At 43.8% G+C, this 17,534-nt stretch overlaps 2 protein-coding genes and 1 long non-coding RNA gene across 8 annotated transcripts in view; 1 reads left to right on the top strand and 2 right to left on the bottom strand.

Annotated features, from left to right (window-relative positions):
- Window positions 1-760, bottom strand: part of LOC110530188 (histone deacetylase complex subunit SAP130) — a 19,833-nt gene extending 19,073 nt beyond the window's left edge. Inside the window, exon 1 of the mRNA XM_021613056.3 lies at window positions 460-760. The gene's annotated coding sequence lies outside the window, so the exon portion shown is untranslated. The remainder of the gene's footprint in view (window positions 1-459) is intronic.
- Window positions 747-17,534, top strand: LOC110530191 (ATP-binding cassette sub-family D member 3). 6 transcript variants are annotated; one of them, XM_036985744.2, is made up of 23 exons: window positions 747-1,141; window positions 1,509-1,545; window positions 4,618-4,713; window positions 4,876-4,964; window positions 5,827-5,896; window positions 7,954-8,051; window positions 8,325-8,448; window positions 8,640-8,696; window positions 9,223-9,365; window positions 9,491-9,560; window positions 9,686-9,755; window positions 9,881-9,978; window positions 10,057-10,148; window positions 10,721-10,815; window positions 10,949-11,021; window positions 11,128-11,191; window positions 11,336-11,413; window positions 11,509-11,664; window positions 11,924-12,043; window positions 12,224-12,328; window positions 12,561-12,613; window positions 16,346-16,402; window positions 16,577-17,534. In XM_036985744.2, exons 1-23 carry the CDS (start codon window positions 1,032-1,034, stop codon window positions 16,695-16,697), a joined length of 2,076 nt encoding a protein of 691 aa, XP_036841639.2. In that variant the 5' UTR covers window positions 747-1,031; the 3' UTR covers window positions 16,698-17,534. The 6 variants fall into 6 exon arrangements, with proteins under 6 accessions (XP_036841639.2, XP_021468736.3, XP_036841640.2 ...); XM_036985745.2 differs by lacking the exon at window positions 5,827-5,896 and adding an exon at window positions 5,111-5,180 and having other exon boundaries at window positions 768-1,141; XM_090182074.1 differs by having other exon boundaries at window positions 1,007-1,141; window positions 1,474-1,545.
- On the bottom strand, window positions 12,502-16,475 carry LOC149982040 (uncharacterized). Its single transcript, XR_016482490.1, has 5 exons — window positions 16,336-16,475; window positions 15,932-16,024; window positions 15,443-15,850; window positions 12,967-13,063; window positions 12,502-12,831 (listed from the first exon to the last, which is right to left on the bottom strand). It is a non-coding gene; the product is annotated as an uncharacterized LOC149982040 (long non-coding RNA).

The following is a 17,534-nucleotide window of genomic DNA, read 5'->3' as shown; positions in this document are numbered from 1 at the left end:
TACATCTAGCTAGCTAACTAACTAAGTTAGTCGGCTGGTCAGAGACTTGCTTGTTACTAGTTAACTGGTTGGTTAACGTTACTTCGATGTAACCTGTTTCTACCTAATCAAGTTGAAGACAGATGAACTAACATCTCCGGTTTAGCTGCTTTATATCAAGGAAACAACACAGGTGTGCGGGTACTTGACCGAAGTCGTAGTTAGCTATAGTTACCCTGCTAGTTTATTTTACTCCTGCTACGTTAGGTTAGTCCACAGCTGCTCGTTAGTAATATAGCTAGCTAGCTATTAATTGAAATCGCGCCCACACTAACTAAGGTTAGTTAGCTAACTGCTGCATTATTTATGTCAATGAACCGACGATAATCAAACATTTATATTAGTTAGATTCATCTGGAATGATTATCGGTAGTTACTAACAAACAGTACGATTATATTGAAATTGCAACAAGAACATACCTTGCTTGTGTGATCAGGAATCCCCATCCGTCTTTCTACTACGCGCGTGTCACACAAGCGGCACTATTTCAAAACTTCCGGTTTTCAGAGTTTGTTTAGCCACATTGCAAAAATAAAAGCCATATGAAAAATAATAATGAGGTTGCTGTAGCATTTTTGTTGTTGTTATTGTTCACAATTAATAATACTTTACAATATCTTCTTCATTAGTATGTAGTATTTTCGCCAGAGTGCTTACTAAATTAAAAACAAATAAATCAGGGGCTTTTAATTTGAAGGGTTGCCTTGGCTTCCGATTTTTTCCTGCTGTTAAATGTCGCTAACGTACTGAGTTAGAAATGAAAACAAGTGAAAAATGCAATCTTGACACATATAGCATGATTTAGTGCAGATAAAGGACATGCGTTTTGTTCAATGTGTAGTCCTTAAACAGTTTATGCATAGAATACTTGCAATGCATATGTCTGATTAAATGAAATTGTGCACCATAGATCATGTTGCTAGCACGCTAGCCAGCTACCTACCCTACCCCAGCATGCATCTCGTTACTCCTTTGGTCGGCAGATGGAAACATGGCGTCGATAAGTAAATACTTGACAGCCAAGAACTCCTCTATAGCAGGTGCCACAATCGTTGCCTTGTATCTTCTCAAGAGGAGAAGACATGCAGCCCAATTAAGTTGGTAAGTTAAGCCTTGACAACTATTTTGTAGCTAAAGTGACGACCATCATAATGCTTAACTAATGTAGCCAACATTGACTAGCTACTAGCAAGTCAGACAAGAATAAGATTTGCCACCGAGACAAGTTGCAGTTTGACGATGACATAGAATCAGAGTTTTCTGTTATTTTAACATACTGTTTTAGATATGTAGTAGTTTATGGAGTTGATGTTCTCTACTGACACCCGGTGGTGGGTGCTGTCATTGAATTGAATTGCCTGCCTGCTCGCTGGTTGGTCAGATTTCCAAGGACTAACAATAATCAGAGTTTCCTTCCATGGCTTCATCTATAGACCCATGACAGGCTTCATCCCTGTTTTCTGTTTAGGGGGAAAAGATCATCAGAGCTACAGTTGAGCAAAGATGTAAGTGCATGTAAACAATCAATGTAACCAATACTCTTACCGCACTCAATGTTTAAATTGCTCTTACATAGGGTTGCAAAGGGTCGGAAACTTTCCAGGAAATTTCCGAAAGTTTTCAATGGGAAGTTAAGCCCGGGAATTTGGGGAATTTTGCTTACATTCATCAAAAAAGTTAGCATATAACAGTGAACTTTTTTTGTGGGATACATATAAGGCAATTATAGGTATTGTGGCATATTTTGGTTAAGCTATCCCCAATTCAATGGAATTGCAACCTTCTGCATGCACAGTGCATTTCCATGACATGTGCAGTGCACTCTTCCATCACATGTACAGCTGATTCTCAAGATCTTGCAAACTAATGAGATGCTATTGAGCCCACACTACAACACTGTCTGAGCCAAGGACTACATGCTCTCTGTTAAGTTTTGATTACAATACTGGTTGGGGTGAATATATTTTATGACATAGATTAATAATTTCTAACTTTTAATTTCTGCTAGTTAGATTTTGCTACCATGTGGGTTTTAGCTTGCTTGAGCCTGCTAACTGAGGAGTGTTAATTCACCTATTTCCATACATGTTTCATTTCAAAACATTTATCTTACAAAGGAGTTGTTTAATCTAACTGCTTAACTATTTATATGCACATGGAATTGTATTTGTTTTATTTTTTACTGTTTTTTTATTAATCTTTACAGGAAAATGCCACTGGCACTATCTGATGTGTGGAGACATTTCACTGCATCTAATGTAGAAGGAAAAGCTGTGTACATTTGCAAATACTGTGTCAAATCATATGTGAAGAATGCAACAAAGATGCAGAATCATCTGGCCAAGTGCCTACATTTTCCTCAGTGCTCTCAACAAACAATCTCTGAGTAAAGTCCCTCTACTTCTATTCGAGGTGAAAAGGATGAATCGGACACCTTATCGATAGCAACAGCTCATGGTCCTTCTGGAAGCAGGAGTTTTTTTTGACTCATTGGAGGAACGTAGTCAGAGATGCTGATGAATGTCATGCTCAAGCTGTGTATGCAACTGGTTCACCTCTGATGCTCACAGGCAATGTGTATTGGAAGAGATTTCTGAATGTTATTCGCCCAGCATACACCCCTCCAACCAGACATGCTTTATCTACTCATTTGCTGGATGCAGAGTTCAACAGATTTCAAGTGAAGGTCAAGCAAATCATAGAGAAAGCAGACTGTATTGCAATCATCTCTGATGGGTGGTCGAATGTAATTGTGGGCAAGGCATAATTAACTACATCATCTCCACCACCTCAACCTGTATTCTACAAGACGCAGACACAAGGGACAACAGACACACTGGTCTCTACATTGCAGATGAGCTGAAGGCAGTCATAAATGACCTTGGACCACAGAAGCTATTTGCACTGGTGACAGACAATGCTGTGAACATGAAGGCTTCTTGGTCTAATGTGGAGGAGTCCTACCCTCACACCACACCCATTGGCTGTGCTGCTCATACATTGAATCTGCTCATCAAGGACATCATGGCACTGAAAACAATGGATACACTCTACAAGAGAGCCAAGGAAATTGTTAGGTATCAAGTTATAGCAGCAATCTACCTCACCAAGCAAAGTGAGAGGAATAAGAGCACCACATTGAAGCTGTCCAGTAACACCCGTTGGGGTGGTGTTGTCATCATGTTTGACAGTCTCCTGGAGGGGAAGGAGTCTCTCCAATAAATGGCCATATTACAGTCTGACGATATGGACAGCCCCATCAAGAGGATCCTCCTGGATGATGTATTTTGGGAGAGAGTGGTAAGCAGCCTGAACTCCTGAAACCTATAGCAGTAACCATTGCACGGATTGAGGGAGACAATGCCATCCTGTCTGATGTTCAGACTCTGCTTGCAGATGTAAGAGAAGAAATCCGTACTGCCGTGCCCACTTCACTGTTGCTCCAAGCAGAGGAAACTGCAGTTCTGAAATACATCAAAAAGCGTGAAGACTTCTGCCTGAAGCCCATACACGCCGCAGCGTGCATGTTGGACCCCAAGTATGCTGGCAAGAGCATCCTGTCTGGTGCAGAGATCAACAAGGCCTATGGTGTCATCACTACTGTGTCTCGCCACCTTGACCTGGATGAGGGCAAGGTTCTTGGCAGTCTGACGAAGTACACTTCCAAGTAAGGATTTTGGGATGGAGATGAAATATGGCAGTTGTGCCAACATATCTCATCAGCCACCTGGTGGAAGGGACTTTGTGGATCTGAGGCTCTTTCCCCTGTTGCCTCCATCATCTTCCAAATCCCACCAACATCAGCCGGCTCAGAGCGCAACTGGTCCCTGTTTGGGAACACACACACCAAAGCACGCAACAGGCTGACCGATACAAGGGTTGAAAAATTGGTGGCCATCCGGGCAAATTTGAGGCTTTTTGAGCCTGACAACGAGCCATTCTCAACATGGTTGGAAAGTGACAGTGTCTGATGTTCAAGAGGTGGACATTGAGGAGGTCCAGGGAGAAGACATGGAAGCCTGAGAGGAAGACAACAAAAGCTTGCTAGACTATCATTTTACAGATGTATGTTGAAAACGTTTTTGGGAGATGCGATGGATCTTTGGGATCATTCAATATTCTTATTCTTTTGTTGTTCATTGAAATCATCCCATGTGAATAGTCTACTCATTTAATTAAAGTTATATTTGTAACTAAATCGTTTTAAAAAATGTAAAAATTAAATAATTTGCAATTATGTGTACTTATGATAAGGTAAAAGTTTTCTGTCTCCTTATGATATGGTAAATATATCCAATGCAAAAAACATCTACATTTTAAATTATACTAATTTGCATATATTCCCGTTAATTCCCATATATTCCTGTTAATTCCCATGGAAAGTTTCCACCTCTGAATATTCCCCAAAATGTGCAACCCTACTCTCACCACACCAATGGACAAAATCTTAGCAATCATGTCAATATCCACAGACTTTTAGCCCCTGATTTAACAAGCAGGACTGAGTTGGTGAGATTTTAAATTTGGATTTATTTATCTGATTTCCTCAGTAAATGTTTTGGTGTGATGTGTGGCAGGAGGCCAAGCAGGAAAAGACGGTGGTGGACAAGGTGTTCTTTGCACGTGTCCTGAAGATAGTGAAGATCATGGTTCCTGGAGTGTTCTGCAAAGAGGTAGGAGCTTTTTGACAAACGTGTTACTTCGAATGCGCTTTAACACTTTCATCTTGATTCAAATCATTTCTCAATTGCTGTATGGACATGTATTGTGTAACATCTCAACACATCTCCCACTCCCTTGTGTTTGCCTATTTCCGGTCATCTATCTGCCTGTAGTCAGGATACTGTCTCCTCATCGCTGCTATGCTGGTGGCCAGAACCTACTGTGATGTGTGGATGATCCAGAATGGAACCATGATCGAGAGGTAGGACTGCATAGAAAACCCTATTGCACACCAACACTTAAGTTCACACCAGCGACACTTTCTGAAGCAACTTCAACATGAAGTACTTGTTCAGCATTATTTGTCTTATTCGACAGCTCGTAATCATCCTCTCTATTCCTCCACAGTGGAATCATTAGCAGAGATGTCAATCTCTTTAAGAAGCACTTTTATTACTATATTGCTGCCATACCAGGGGTAAACTAGTGTCCATGCTACATTTGCATGAACAACTTTGTCCGATCACTAAACCCCTACATAACACTGTGCTGCTTGTGGTGCCTGGTAGCAGAATATGATGAAGTGCTTATGAATTCACTTGTGTATTGTTGTTGCACTTTAATTGCATTTGTGGACATCACTGGTCTTGAAGGGTTGCGTGCCTGCACATAGTAGAAATATTTTTCATACCTTCTAGTCTTTTACCGTAATCCTGGTACAGTAGGTTATTTTCTAGAGCGGGTTTCATTTTGTGGTTGGGGTGGTCAAGATGAATAAAGACATTATATTCTCGCAGCCCTACAGGACCAAACTGGCCCAAGTTATGAATTAGATTATTCTTAGTTTCTTTTGTGTCCATTTCATTTTGCAAACCCCATCCTGCTGTGTTGACCTCTCACCAGTGGCTTTTTCCACTGTTCAGTAATTTATCAGGATACTGGTGATAGCCTTTCACAAGATCCAGTATCTCACTCTCGCCCCAACTAGTTGGGTCAGTTTAAGGGGCTGACCATCCACAGAACAAACACCTCTGGTTTTAAATGTAGAAAGTATGACTCTACTTTTGCCCCGTGTGTGACATTGTGTGTGTGTGTGTGTGTTCACTTTGCATGTTGGTTTGCAGTGCAATCATTGGTCGATCAACAAAAGATTTCAAGAGGTTCTTGTTCAACTTTATAAAAGTCATGCCATTTGTAAGTGCAACTTTCATACAATTTTTCTAGCTTATTTGTTTTATTAATGGTCTTTTACCAACCGTGGATATTTAAATTAAATATATAACTTTATATAACATTATCATTTGTAATTCTACACATGACACTCTCTATACAGTATATTTGATCATGTACAGTTGAAGTTGGAAGTTTACATAGGTTGGAGTCATTAAAACTCATTTTTCAACCACTACAAATTTCTTGTTAACAAACTATAGTTTTGGCAAGTCGGTTAGGACTTCTACTTTGTGCATGGCACAAGTAATTTTTCCAACAATTGTTTACAGACAGATTTTTTCACTTATAATTCACCGTATCACAATTCCAGTGGGTCAGAAGTATACATACACTAAGTTGACTGCCTTTAAACAACATGGAAAATTACAGAAAATTATTTAATGGCTTTAGAAGCTTCTGATTTACATTATTTGAGTCAATTGGAGGTGTACCCGTGGATATATTTCAAGGCCTACCTTCAAATTCAGTGCCTCTTTGCCTGACATCATGGGAAAATCAAAAGAAATAAGGCAAGAATTGTAGACCCCCACAAGTCTGGTTCATCCTTGGGAGCAATTTCCAAATGCCTGAAGGTACCACGTTCATCTGTACAAACAATAGTACGCAAGTATAAACACCATGGGACCACGCAGCCGTCATACCGCTCAGGAAGGAGACGCGTTCTGTCTCCTAGAGATGAACGTACTTTGGTGGGAAAAGTGCAAATCAATCTCAGAACAACAGCTAAGGACCTTGTGAAGATGCTGGAGGAAACGGGTACGAAAATATCTATATCCACAGTAAAACTGTATCGACATAACCTGAAAGGCCGCTCAGCAAGGAAGAAGTCATTGCTCCAAAACTGCCATAAAAAAGCCAGACTACTGTTTGCCACTGCACATGGGAACAAATATCGTACTTTTTGGAGAAATGTCCTCTGGTCTGATGAAACAAAAATGGAACTGTTTGGTCATAATGACCATCGTTATGTTTAGAGGAAAAAGGGGGAGGCTTGCAAGCCAAAGAACACCATCCCAACCGTGAAGCACGGGGGTGGCAGCATCATGTCGTGGGGGTGCTTTGCTGCAGGAGGGACTGGTGCACTTCACAAAATAGATGGTATCACGAGGAGGAAAATTATGTGGATATATTGAAGCAACATCTCAAGACATCAGTCAGGAACTTAAAGCTTGGTCCCAAATGGACAATGACCCCAAGCATACTTCCAAAGTTGTGGGAAAAATGCTTAAGGACAACAAAGTCAAGGTATTGGCCATCAGTGGCCATCACAAGGCCCTGACCTCAATCCTATAGAAAATCTGTGGGCAGAACTGAAAAAGTGTGTGGAGCAAGGAGGCCTACAAACCTGACTCAGTTACACCAGCCCTGTCAGGAGGAATGGGCCAAAATTCACCCAACTTATGCTTGTGGAAGGCTACCTGACACGGTTGACCCAAGTTAAACTATTTTAAAGGCAGTGCTTACCAAATACTAATTGAGTGTATGTACACTTTTGACCCACTGGGAGGGAACGTGATGAAAGAAATAAAAGCTGAAATAAATCACTCTACTAGTATTCTGACATTTCACATTCTTAAAATAAAGTGGTGGTCCTAACTGACGTAAACAGGGAATTTTTACTGGAATTAAATGTCAGGATTTAGGAAAAACTGAGTTTAAATGTATTTGGCTAAGGTGTATGTAAACTTCAACTGTACTTATGATCCTACTGTAAAACAGGGAACCTCATGATTTGGGAATAGTGGTTTAGGTAGGGGTTAATATTGTGCCTATTAGGGAGAGAGTGTGTGTGTGTGTAAGTTTGGGGGAGTCTGTACTAAAACAAAGATCCTGCCTGATTACTAACAGACTGGTGATCCCTGGCCTATAAGCCTTTGAGTTTTTATGAGGTTATCAGGATTCTTCTGATTTATTTACTCCGTGCATAAATGCCATTGGTTTGGTATACTCACACTATAAAATGTCATGCACTTCTTTTTAAATGAGACCACTATCATGGCCCGTTTCCCTGTTTTCAGATCTCACTAGTCAACAACTTCCTGAAGCTGGGCCTGAATGAACTGAAGCTCTGCTGCCGAGTTCGACTCACCAAGCACCTCTATGACGAGTACCTGCAGTAAGTCCTTCTGATACCTGCTTCTTGGAGAGACAATTTGTGTCTTTAAACAGACGGAACATATGTCTGTCTGCCATTAGCTGGTGTCTTGTGACAGACGCTAAGATTTTAAACGTCACCCAAATCGAGTAGCAGGAGATCCAATAGCTACTTACTGATGTGAGGAACAATGACTTCAGAAGCTCAAAGTAATAGAAAATACATAACACACTTGCCAAATTCGGGTTTCATGTTTTCACCACACCATCCTCCCATCCCCAATCTCCTCTCCAGAGGTTACACATACTATAAGATTGGTAACCTGGACAACCGCATCGGTAACCCTGACCAGCTGCTGACCCAGGACGTGGAGAGGTTCTGTAACAGTGTGGTGGACCTCTACTCCAACGTCAGCAAGGTAACCTGCACTTTAATAGCCTGGTTATACCAGACTGAATGCTTCAGACTTATGAAACTCTGGTGAGTGCACCATTCAGTCGGCTCAACCGCTGAGGCAACAAATGCTGCTCAAAGCCTGATACAATCTACTGCTATTGACCATACACTGCGCCTGTGATGAGTAGACTTGTTTTTTTCCCCCACCTTCAGCCTTTATTGGACATTGGTCTGTACATCTTCAAGTTGACCTCAGCCATTGGTGCACAGGTGAGTCTTGATCTGTCTAATGTAGTGTTAGGTTCTAAACAACTCAGATGATTATTAAAGCTGAAACCAAGTTTATTCGCCCAAAGAGTCAGACAGCTGAACAGACAAAGACATCTTCACACAAGCACTAGTACAGTATTTAAACCTTCCTCCGATGCTGAGTCTCCTCCTTACACCTCTGAACAGCCAATACACCTCTGTTGCTAAACAGAACTTTAGTGATATCTGTTCTTCCTCTCTTCATCTGACCTGACCTCGGACCCAAATTCCTCTCTCCTCCCCATAGGATCCCTGATGTCTAACAATAACATATTCTGACAGAATGTAAACGTTCTACATTCCCCTCACTCCCACAGTGACATTAGGATTTTTCATATATTCAAGTTTAGAAGTCATAACCCATCAGTAGCCTTCTATGCCTACATCTAGTTTCAATTGAAACCATGAAAATGATCATCCCCAATGCATCCGCACAGTAGAATAGAGTTTCTAACGCTTCTACTCTACATACATCTATCCCCCACAGGGTCCTGCCTGTATGATAGGATACCTGATGTTCTCTGGGCTCATCCTGACACGTCTGCGGAGGCCCATCGGGAAGATGACGGTCATGGAGCAGAGGTACGAGGGAGAGTACCGATTCGTCAACTCTCGCCTTATCACCAACAGGTCAGTCAGACGCACGCCTCTCCTTTCCACTGTTCCTCCTCTCTTCTGCTTTTTTTGGACAAAATCATCGTTCATGTTCTTTTTCCACTGTGAAAATAAAAGGTTGAATGTTCTGTTTCCCACAGTGAAGAGATTGCCTTCTACAATGGAAACCTGAGGGAGAAGCAGACCATTCACTCTACCTTCCAGAAACTAGTGAGAGGGTTTAGGACATTCAATGTATCAGTGGCGGTAGTTGACTTACTATGGTGTCAGACAAGACCTATACTGCGGTGGATATACAATGTCTTTACGTTATGTTCTGCCCCTTTTACCCCTAGGTGGACCATTTACACAATTTCATTGTCTTCCGCTTTTCAACGGGTTTTGTGGACAGCATCATTGCTAAGTGTGAGAATACTTGTCTTGTCATTGATTGGAAGTTTGTAGTATTATCATTTGCGGTATTTCTATAATCTCCACTGATGTGGTTTAGTAGTAGCAGAGATAAATACTTGTTTTCCCCACCTCTGTAGATATTGCCACTGTTGTCGGGTACCTGGTGGTGAGCAGGCCGTTCCTGAACCACACCCACCCACGCCACCTACACAGCACCCAGGCTGAGCTGCTCGAGGTGAGGAGAGACAAAGGGAGTGTGTGTGTGTGTTCTGTATGGTTCAGAGCCTAACTTCCCTCTCTGTTTCTCATTCAGGACTATTACCAGAGTGGGCGTATGTTGCTGAGCATGTCTCAGGCCCTGGGCAGGATCGTCCTGGCTGGCAGGGAGATGAGCAGGCTCTCGGGGTCAGTCATACACAATGCTCTTATCAAACGACTGGTTTGGCGGCTCACTGGTAGCCTGAATGCCCATCTGTTTGCACTACCATGCTGACTCCCTGTCAGTTATTGCGATAGAGTTTCAATATTTACATAACCCTTGAGATTGGAGGGTCGTTGTGGGGGTTATCGAATCAGGATCCTATCCTCTGTTCTCCTCGACCTCATTAATGATAGAAGGCTCGTTCATATTTGAAGATTGGTGTGAGGCCAGACTGTTTGGCTTGACAATGACAGCATTTGAGTAAGCAAGAGCACAAACGGATCTGGAAACTATTGAGACGTTGACCCAGTAAACCATTGAACCAATTGGTGTGTATTCAATTGGTTCGTTGGATCAATGGTTAGCTGGTTCATTGGTTCTAGGGTTCAGTAAGTACATGGTTTACTTGTTCAGAGTTTATGGTTCACCATTCTCGGGTCTCTCCACTTGTTCTTCTCTCCCTCCGTCTGCTGTCCCCTCCTCACTGACTCCTGCTGTCCCCTCCTCACTGACTCCTGCTGTCCCCTCCTCACTGACTCCTGCTGTCCCCCTACAGGTTCACCGCTCGTATCACCGAGATCATGAAGGTCCTGAAAGAGCTGAACTCTGGGAAATACGAGAGGACCATGGTCTCTCAGCAGGGAGGCAGAGGTGACCACTACATGTTCCCTGATAATGTATTGAGGATTGATATTGTTGTTGGATAGTAGTGTCATGCAGGAAAATTAAAACATATTACTAGTTGAAGAAAATCCCAAAAGCAACTTTTGTCATACATTTTCAGATAGTGAATCGCTAGATAGAATCACCCTGGTCCCAGGAAGTGGTGAAATCATCAACAAAGACAAGATCATCAAGTAGGTGTCTAACAGATACATGTATTATAGCAGTACAATAAACAAGATGAAATGGTTCATAAAGTAGGCATCACCTGGTTAGACACTTATTTTCCTTGTGTCTCAGGTTTGAGCATACACCTCTTGCAACGCCTAATGGGGACATTCTTATCAAAGACCTCAGCTTTGAGGTGAGTATCTCAAAGGATCAACTCCGTACTGAACCATTTGATACAATTCATGAAATCTAAAGACCTATGATGATGGTTGTGGGACTGTTTCATCTGTAAGTGCAGACAGATGAACTGTGCCTTCCCTTCATCTGCTAACCTAAGGTGACGTCAGGGACAAATGTCTTGGTATGTGGCCCCAACGGCTGTGGGAAGAGCTCACTCTTCAGAGTCCTGGGAGAGGTATGGGAGATCAACAATTTGACGAAAAGGCCTGTTATGCTGCTTTTGTGTTAAAGTTTTCCACTCATGGGTATTAATGGATGTCTGTCTCTTAGCTCTGGCCTCTGTTTGGTGGCCGTCTCACCAAACCTGAGAGAGGGAAGCTCTTCTACGTTCCCCAGAGGCCATACATGACCCTAGGCTCTCTGAGAGATCAGGTGATCTACCCAGATACAGTGGAGGACCAGAGGAGGAAGGGGACCTCTGATAAGGTAGTCTACCTAGCCAATCACATCTCTTTACCAGGCCATATCCAATCACAGCAGCCCTTTACTGTACCAAGATATTGTAAGGCCCCTCAAATAGAACAGTCATACATGGCCTCTGTCAGTAGGGTGTGGTATGTCAGAGCACGTGCACACACACACAGAGACACTCGTTGAGCAAACAGCACGCATAGCTTTGTGTGTGAGTGTGTATGTGTTTGCATGTCTCTGTGACATGGTGTTTGTGTGTTGTGCTGGGGAACAGGTGCTGAAGGATTACCTGGACAACGTCCAGCTAGGTCACATCCTGGAGCGGGAGGGAGGCTGGAACACGGTCCAGGACTGGATGGACGTCCTCAGTGGAGGAGAGAAACAGAGGATGGCTGTAAGTCCAAAGAAAATAATAGTGAAGATGTCGGTCATTTATTTTTTGTCTCTTCAAAGCGTTTGTCTTGTGACGACTTTTTACAAGCACATTGGGTTATAGAATGTGTGAAGGGAGCTTTTCATTGATCTGTCTCGCTGTCTCTCTCTCTCTCTCTCTCTCTCTCTCTGTGGTATCTAGATGGCCCGTCTGTTCTACCATAAGCCCCAGTTTGCCATCCTGGATGAGTGCACCAGTGCTGTGAGTGTCGATGTGGAGGACTTCATCTACAGCCACTGTAGGACGGTAAGATGCAACACAGTAGACTATTATTCAGATGATAAATGATTAGGTCATTTGTCAATATATTGATGATGATTATTAAAAAAATATATTATTTAAGTAGATATTGTGAGCGGACCGAGTACTTTGAGGTTGCTCTAAAGCGGAAAGGTGGAATAAACGAGTCGGGGAGCAGGTTTTCTTACATTGAACAATGTTCTCTATTGAGGTATTTCTTTCTTCTCAAACAATCAAGGATGATCTCACAAGGAAAACACACATCTTCTTTACAGGAACAAGGAACACAAGGTGAGTAACTTTTAACTATGACATAAATTACGGGTGTGTCACCGCCTTAACTATCCGTTCGTGGAGAACTCCCTTCAGGTGGTGGTGCGGATCCGTGGTTGCCATTCCCAAGAGGTTGTTTGTCCTCTTCTCCCATCCGTCCAGTAAGTCTTCTCCTTTGGAGAAGCAATCACTCTTTTTTTTCCTCCAGTCTCCCCCACTGCTGGTTCCCTCCCTGTCTTGTAGGGGGAAGAGAATAATAGGTCATTAGTACAGTCAACTGTGCTTAATTGCCTCTGATCACCTTAACTCACATGCCAGGCTGGGCTACTATCCGTGGGACCAGCCTGCCCCCTGGTGGTCCTTCCACATACCTCCCCCCTCAGGAACGGACTGGAGGGTCGGGCGCCAGAAGCGCCGTCTTGGTCGCTTCGGGACAGGGCGTCTGCATTCCCGTTCCTCGATCCGGCACTGTGGATGACATGGAAAGAGATGGTTTCTTGCATTACAAACAATCTGGCTATTCTGTTGTTTCTCTTACCGGTCATCCACATGAGGGGAACATGGTCAGTAACGAGGGCGAATCTACTCCGGAGTAGGTAGTACCGGAGATATGAGGGCCCACTTAATGCTAGGGCCTCTTTCTCTACGGTAGCATATTTCCATTGCTGATCACTGAGCCTTCTACTTATGAAGAGAATAGGCCTCCCTGCTTCGCCTTTACCCTGAGCTAGGACAGCCCTGAGCCCCGTATCTGAGGTGTCTACCTGCACAATAAACTCTTGGGAGAAGTCAGGAGCCTGCAGGACGGGATCAGAGCACAAGCTATCTTTTAGTAACTGGAAGGCGTCTGCCGTCTCTTCCTTCCATGCTACGCAGTTTGCCAGGTTTTTTTTTTCTTGATGAGGTCTGTGAGGGGGGTGGCAATGGTTGCATATCCAGGGATGAAACAGCGATAATATCCCGTTATCCCCAAGAAGGCTCGGACTTTCTTGTCTTTTCGCCCTTGTCTTTTCTGCCCGTGGGTGTATTTTTCCGTTCCCCATGGTGTATACCAGGTATTCCACTTCGGACAGACCCAGGCAGCATTTTTGGGATTGGCTGTCAGCCCTGTAGCCTCCAGGCTCACGAGCACCCTCCCCAAATCGCAGGAGGTGGCTATCCCAGTCCTCGTTGTGTACGACCACATCGTCTATGTACGCCGCTGTGTACTCTTTATGGGGCCGTAGAATGGCATCCATGAGGCATTAGAAAGTTGCCGCAGCACCATGCAGTCCGAAGGGCATCCTCACATACTGAAAAATCCCATCCGGTGTGGCGAAGGCAGTCTGGGCGGTCCTCCGGCGCCACGGAGCGAAGCACCCGATACGCGTCGAATGTAGAGATGGCGTTCAAGCCCCTAAAGTCGTTGCAGAGCCTCGTACTACCGTCAGGTTGGGGACCAGGACTATGGGACTGGACCACTCGCTCGATATGGCTCGATCATCCTCAGCATCACCCTTACCTCGTTCTTAGCGTTTACTCTGCGTGTCTCAGGAATCTGATATGCACCTTCTTGGCATATCTTCGGTGTGGATATGGTGAAACAGGACATCTGCTTGCCCTGGGAAGGGAGAGAATACCCGGCAGGAGAGTTTGGCCACGGCACACCTGTATCGGGGCCTCTTTTTCCTTGTCCTCCACTGCCATCAAAGCCACACTCTCTCTGCCATGGTACTTCTTCAGCAGGTTGATATGAAAGTTGGACCTTCTTCCTCCTGTCAGGTTTCTTGATGCGGTAATTGACCGGTGAGACCCTTTCCGTTACCTCGTAGGGCTCCCCCCACTGTGCCAGCAAGCTGTGTTCGGCAGTGGGCACGAGTACCATCACTTTCTCTCCCATGGTGAACTCCCTGGGTGTCGCTGACTTATCTTAGGCCCGGCCTTGAGTCTGTTGCGCCTTCTCCATATGCTCCTTTACTATGGGCCAGACTGCCAACAGGCTGTCCCGCATCAGGGTAACATGTTGTATCGTCGACCGGAATGGGCAGGGTTGGGCATACCAGGTCTCCTTGGCTAAGTCGAGGATCCCTCGACATGGTCTGCTGTACAGCAATTCGAACAGGGAAAACCCTGTGGACACCTGGGGTACTTCTCGCAGGGCAAACATTAAGTGGGGCAGAAGCATCTCCCAGTTTTTCCCGTCTCTGGACACCACTCTTCTCAACATGCTTTTAATTTGTTTTGTTCAGGCGTTCACACAAACCGTCTGTCTGTGGGTGGAAAATGCTTGTGCGTATCTGTTGAACCTGGTATAACCGACACAGGTCCTTCATCAACCTGGACATGAACGGGGTTCCTTGGTCGGTTAGGATCATCTTGGGAAGGCCCACCTGGGAGAACAGCACAAACAATTTCTTGGCGTTTCCCTTTGACGACATGTTGTGAAGGGGTATGGCCTCAGGGGAACTTGGTAGCATAATCTACGACAAACAGGATGTACTCGTGTCCTCTGATGGATTTTTGGAGGGGTCCCACGAGGTCCATAACTATGCGTTCGAAAGGGGTTTCTATAATGGGAAGAGGAATCAAAGGATTACGCAGGTGGGGCCGTACGCTGACATTGATCACATGTCCTACAATACCTGGCCACATCTCGGGTGACACTGGGCCAATAGAACCTCTGCATGATTCTGTTGATCGTTTAGTCTCGTGCCAGGTGTCCTCCTAGGAAGTGGGAATGGGCTAGCTGTAGGACAGTATCCCTGTATGGTCTTGGCACCATTAGTAATTCCTGTTTTTCTCCCCTTCGCTGTACAACCCAATACTAGAGGCCCCGCCTGATTAAATAGTAGGGAAGAGAGGGCTCACCTGATATGTCAACATTTCTCCCATCCTTCACCGTAGGTCTGGGTCTCTATGCTGAGCGGTGCCGAACTGTCCCTTTCATTCTTTGGGCAGGTTGACCTCGATAGAGGGGTGTGGAGGTTGTTCCCCATCCCCGTCGGGGGTGCCCGAGGAGAATCCCTTCCAGGTTCCCTCCTCTGACGGGGCTTCAAATATATCCGGTAGCCTCTGGTCGCTCCTTCCTTCCTCCGTCGTGTATAACCCTTCGCAGGTGTCTCAATCGGATATTTCCCTATTTTCGGAGGCGTTGGGTCTGTATTTCTTCCTCTGCTCCAGAGGACGAGGCTATGTTTCCTTGTAGGGCTACTACCTCAGGCTTGGACTTGGTTTTTGTCTTTCTCTGCTTTCCTGCCCCCCTGCAGTGGCCCGGACCTTGGTGTGTGATAGAGAGACGTGAGTAAAGGTGAGTCACTTTAACTATAACATAAATTACGGGTGTGTCACTGCCTTTACTTTCCGTTCGTGGAGAGCTCCCTTCTGCAGATCTGTGGTTGCTAATCCACAAGAGGTAGTTTGTCCTCTTCTTCTCTCTTTCGTCCGGTAAGTCTGGAGAAGCAATCACACTTTTTTTTTTTTTTTTTTTTTTTTTTTACAAATGTATTTATTTACCCCCTCCTTACAGTCTCCCCCACTGCCGGTTCCCTCCTCTGTCTTGTAGGGGCAAGAAAATAAGTAATTAGTACCATCAACTGTGCTTAATTACCTCTGATCACCTTGACTCACATGCCGGGCTGAGCTACTATCCATGGGATCCTTCCACATATTGTGAAAGAGGAATGAAAAAGAACCAGGAAACTGATGCATATTTACAGGATGCTGAGAAAGTGGTTTCTGAGCTTATGGGATGTCATATTTACCTTTCCTTAGGTGGGCATCACGCTGTTCACGGTTTCTCACAGGAAGTCTTTGTGGAAGCACCATGAGGTAAGTCCTTTCACACTGAATGAAAAAACATGAAATTACTGCACATAATACCAATAAAATGGAGGTGAGTACCAGAACCCTGTTATTTTTCCTTTTTTAAAATGCAAATGTATCACCTATTTGCTTAGAGGATACTGTTCAAATTCTAACCAGTGATTTCTGTCTCTTCTCCAGTACTACCTGCACATGGATGGAAGGGGGAGCTATGAGTTCAAACCCATCACCCAGGAAACGGTGGAGTTTGGGTCATAACGATCTTACCATAGCCAAGTATTGCACACAGAGATGGTCCTAAGTAATTCTGCACTTCATGAAGCATAGAGCACAGAGGTCAAGTCCTAACATCTTAATGTTACTCTGGAGTATGAAGACTGAGCGCTCTCTCAATGTCAAGAGAGAAATACCTAAACCTGTACATTTAAAGGTAGGGTCTACAATATGGCATCATCATACACAACACGGTACACTTCCTGCTTACAGAAATAATAAACAACTCAATTTAAGTCTGCTGAGACCGACAGTATTGGTTCTTCCTTAGGGCAGATTTTGAATTCTGTTGTTTATGCCTGGAAACAGGAAGTTGCCCCGCTGTGTATGAGGATGTCATATTGCAGTCAACCATTTACGGACGTGTGTGTCTGTACGGGTGAGTTTTAATTGTATATGAAGCAAATAATGTACTAAAAAGCTAGCCTTACTGATTTTGTTTCTCCCCTGATTTTATTTACGTTAATGTTGCATTGTTTTTAATTATTTATAATGTTCAGTTTTGATGTTAATGAATTGAAATGTCAGAGTTCCATCTAGTGATGTTTTTTTTTAAATGTTTGTCTAGTGCAGTTAGTTTAAACACTGAAGTGCATTCTTCTTTCATGAAGCCAGTTACTGTAACTGTATTTTAAGCATAGCTAGTCTGACTCAGTCAACTACAATACCTGAAAATGTATTGTTTTTTTTTGTCTCCTATAGTAAAATCCCTCAGCTTAGGTTAAGGTACAGTAACTGAACTGTAAGTTGAGCTTTGATTATTTTGTTAAAAGGGGATTGAGGACGTGGACTTTGTTTTCATAGGATAGTTCAAATGCAATTGCTATGAGCTGAACTACACATGAATATATATTTCTCGAAACAA

The sequence above is a fragment of the Oncorhynchus mykiss genome, chromosome 8 (genome assembly GCF_057628025.1).
Source record: "Oncorhynchus mykiss isolate SJ-2025 chromosome 8, ASM5762802v1, whole genome shotgun sequence".
Lineage (NCBI taxonomy): Eukaryota > Metazoa > Chordata > Actinopteri > Salmoniformes > Salmonidae > Oncorhynchus > Oncorhynchus mykiss.
The sequence above is the reverse complement of the archived record's forward strand: the minus strand, read 5'-3'. Positions and strand labels throughout refer to the sequence as shown.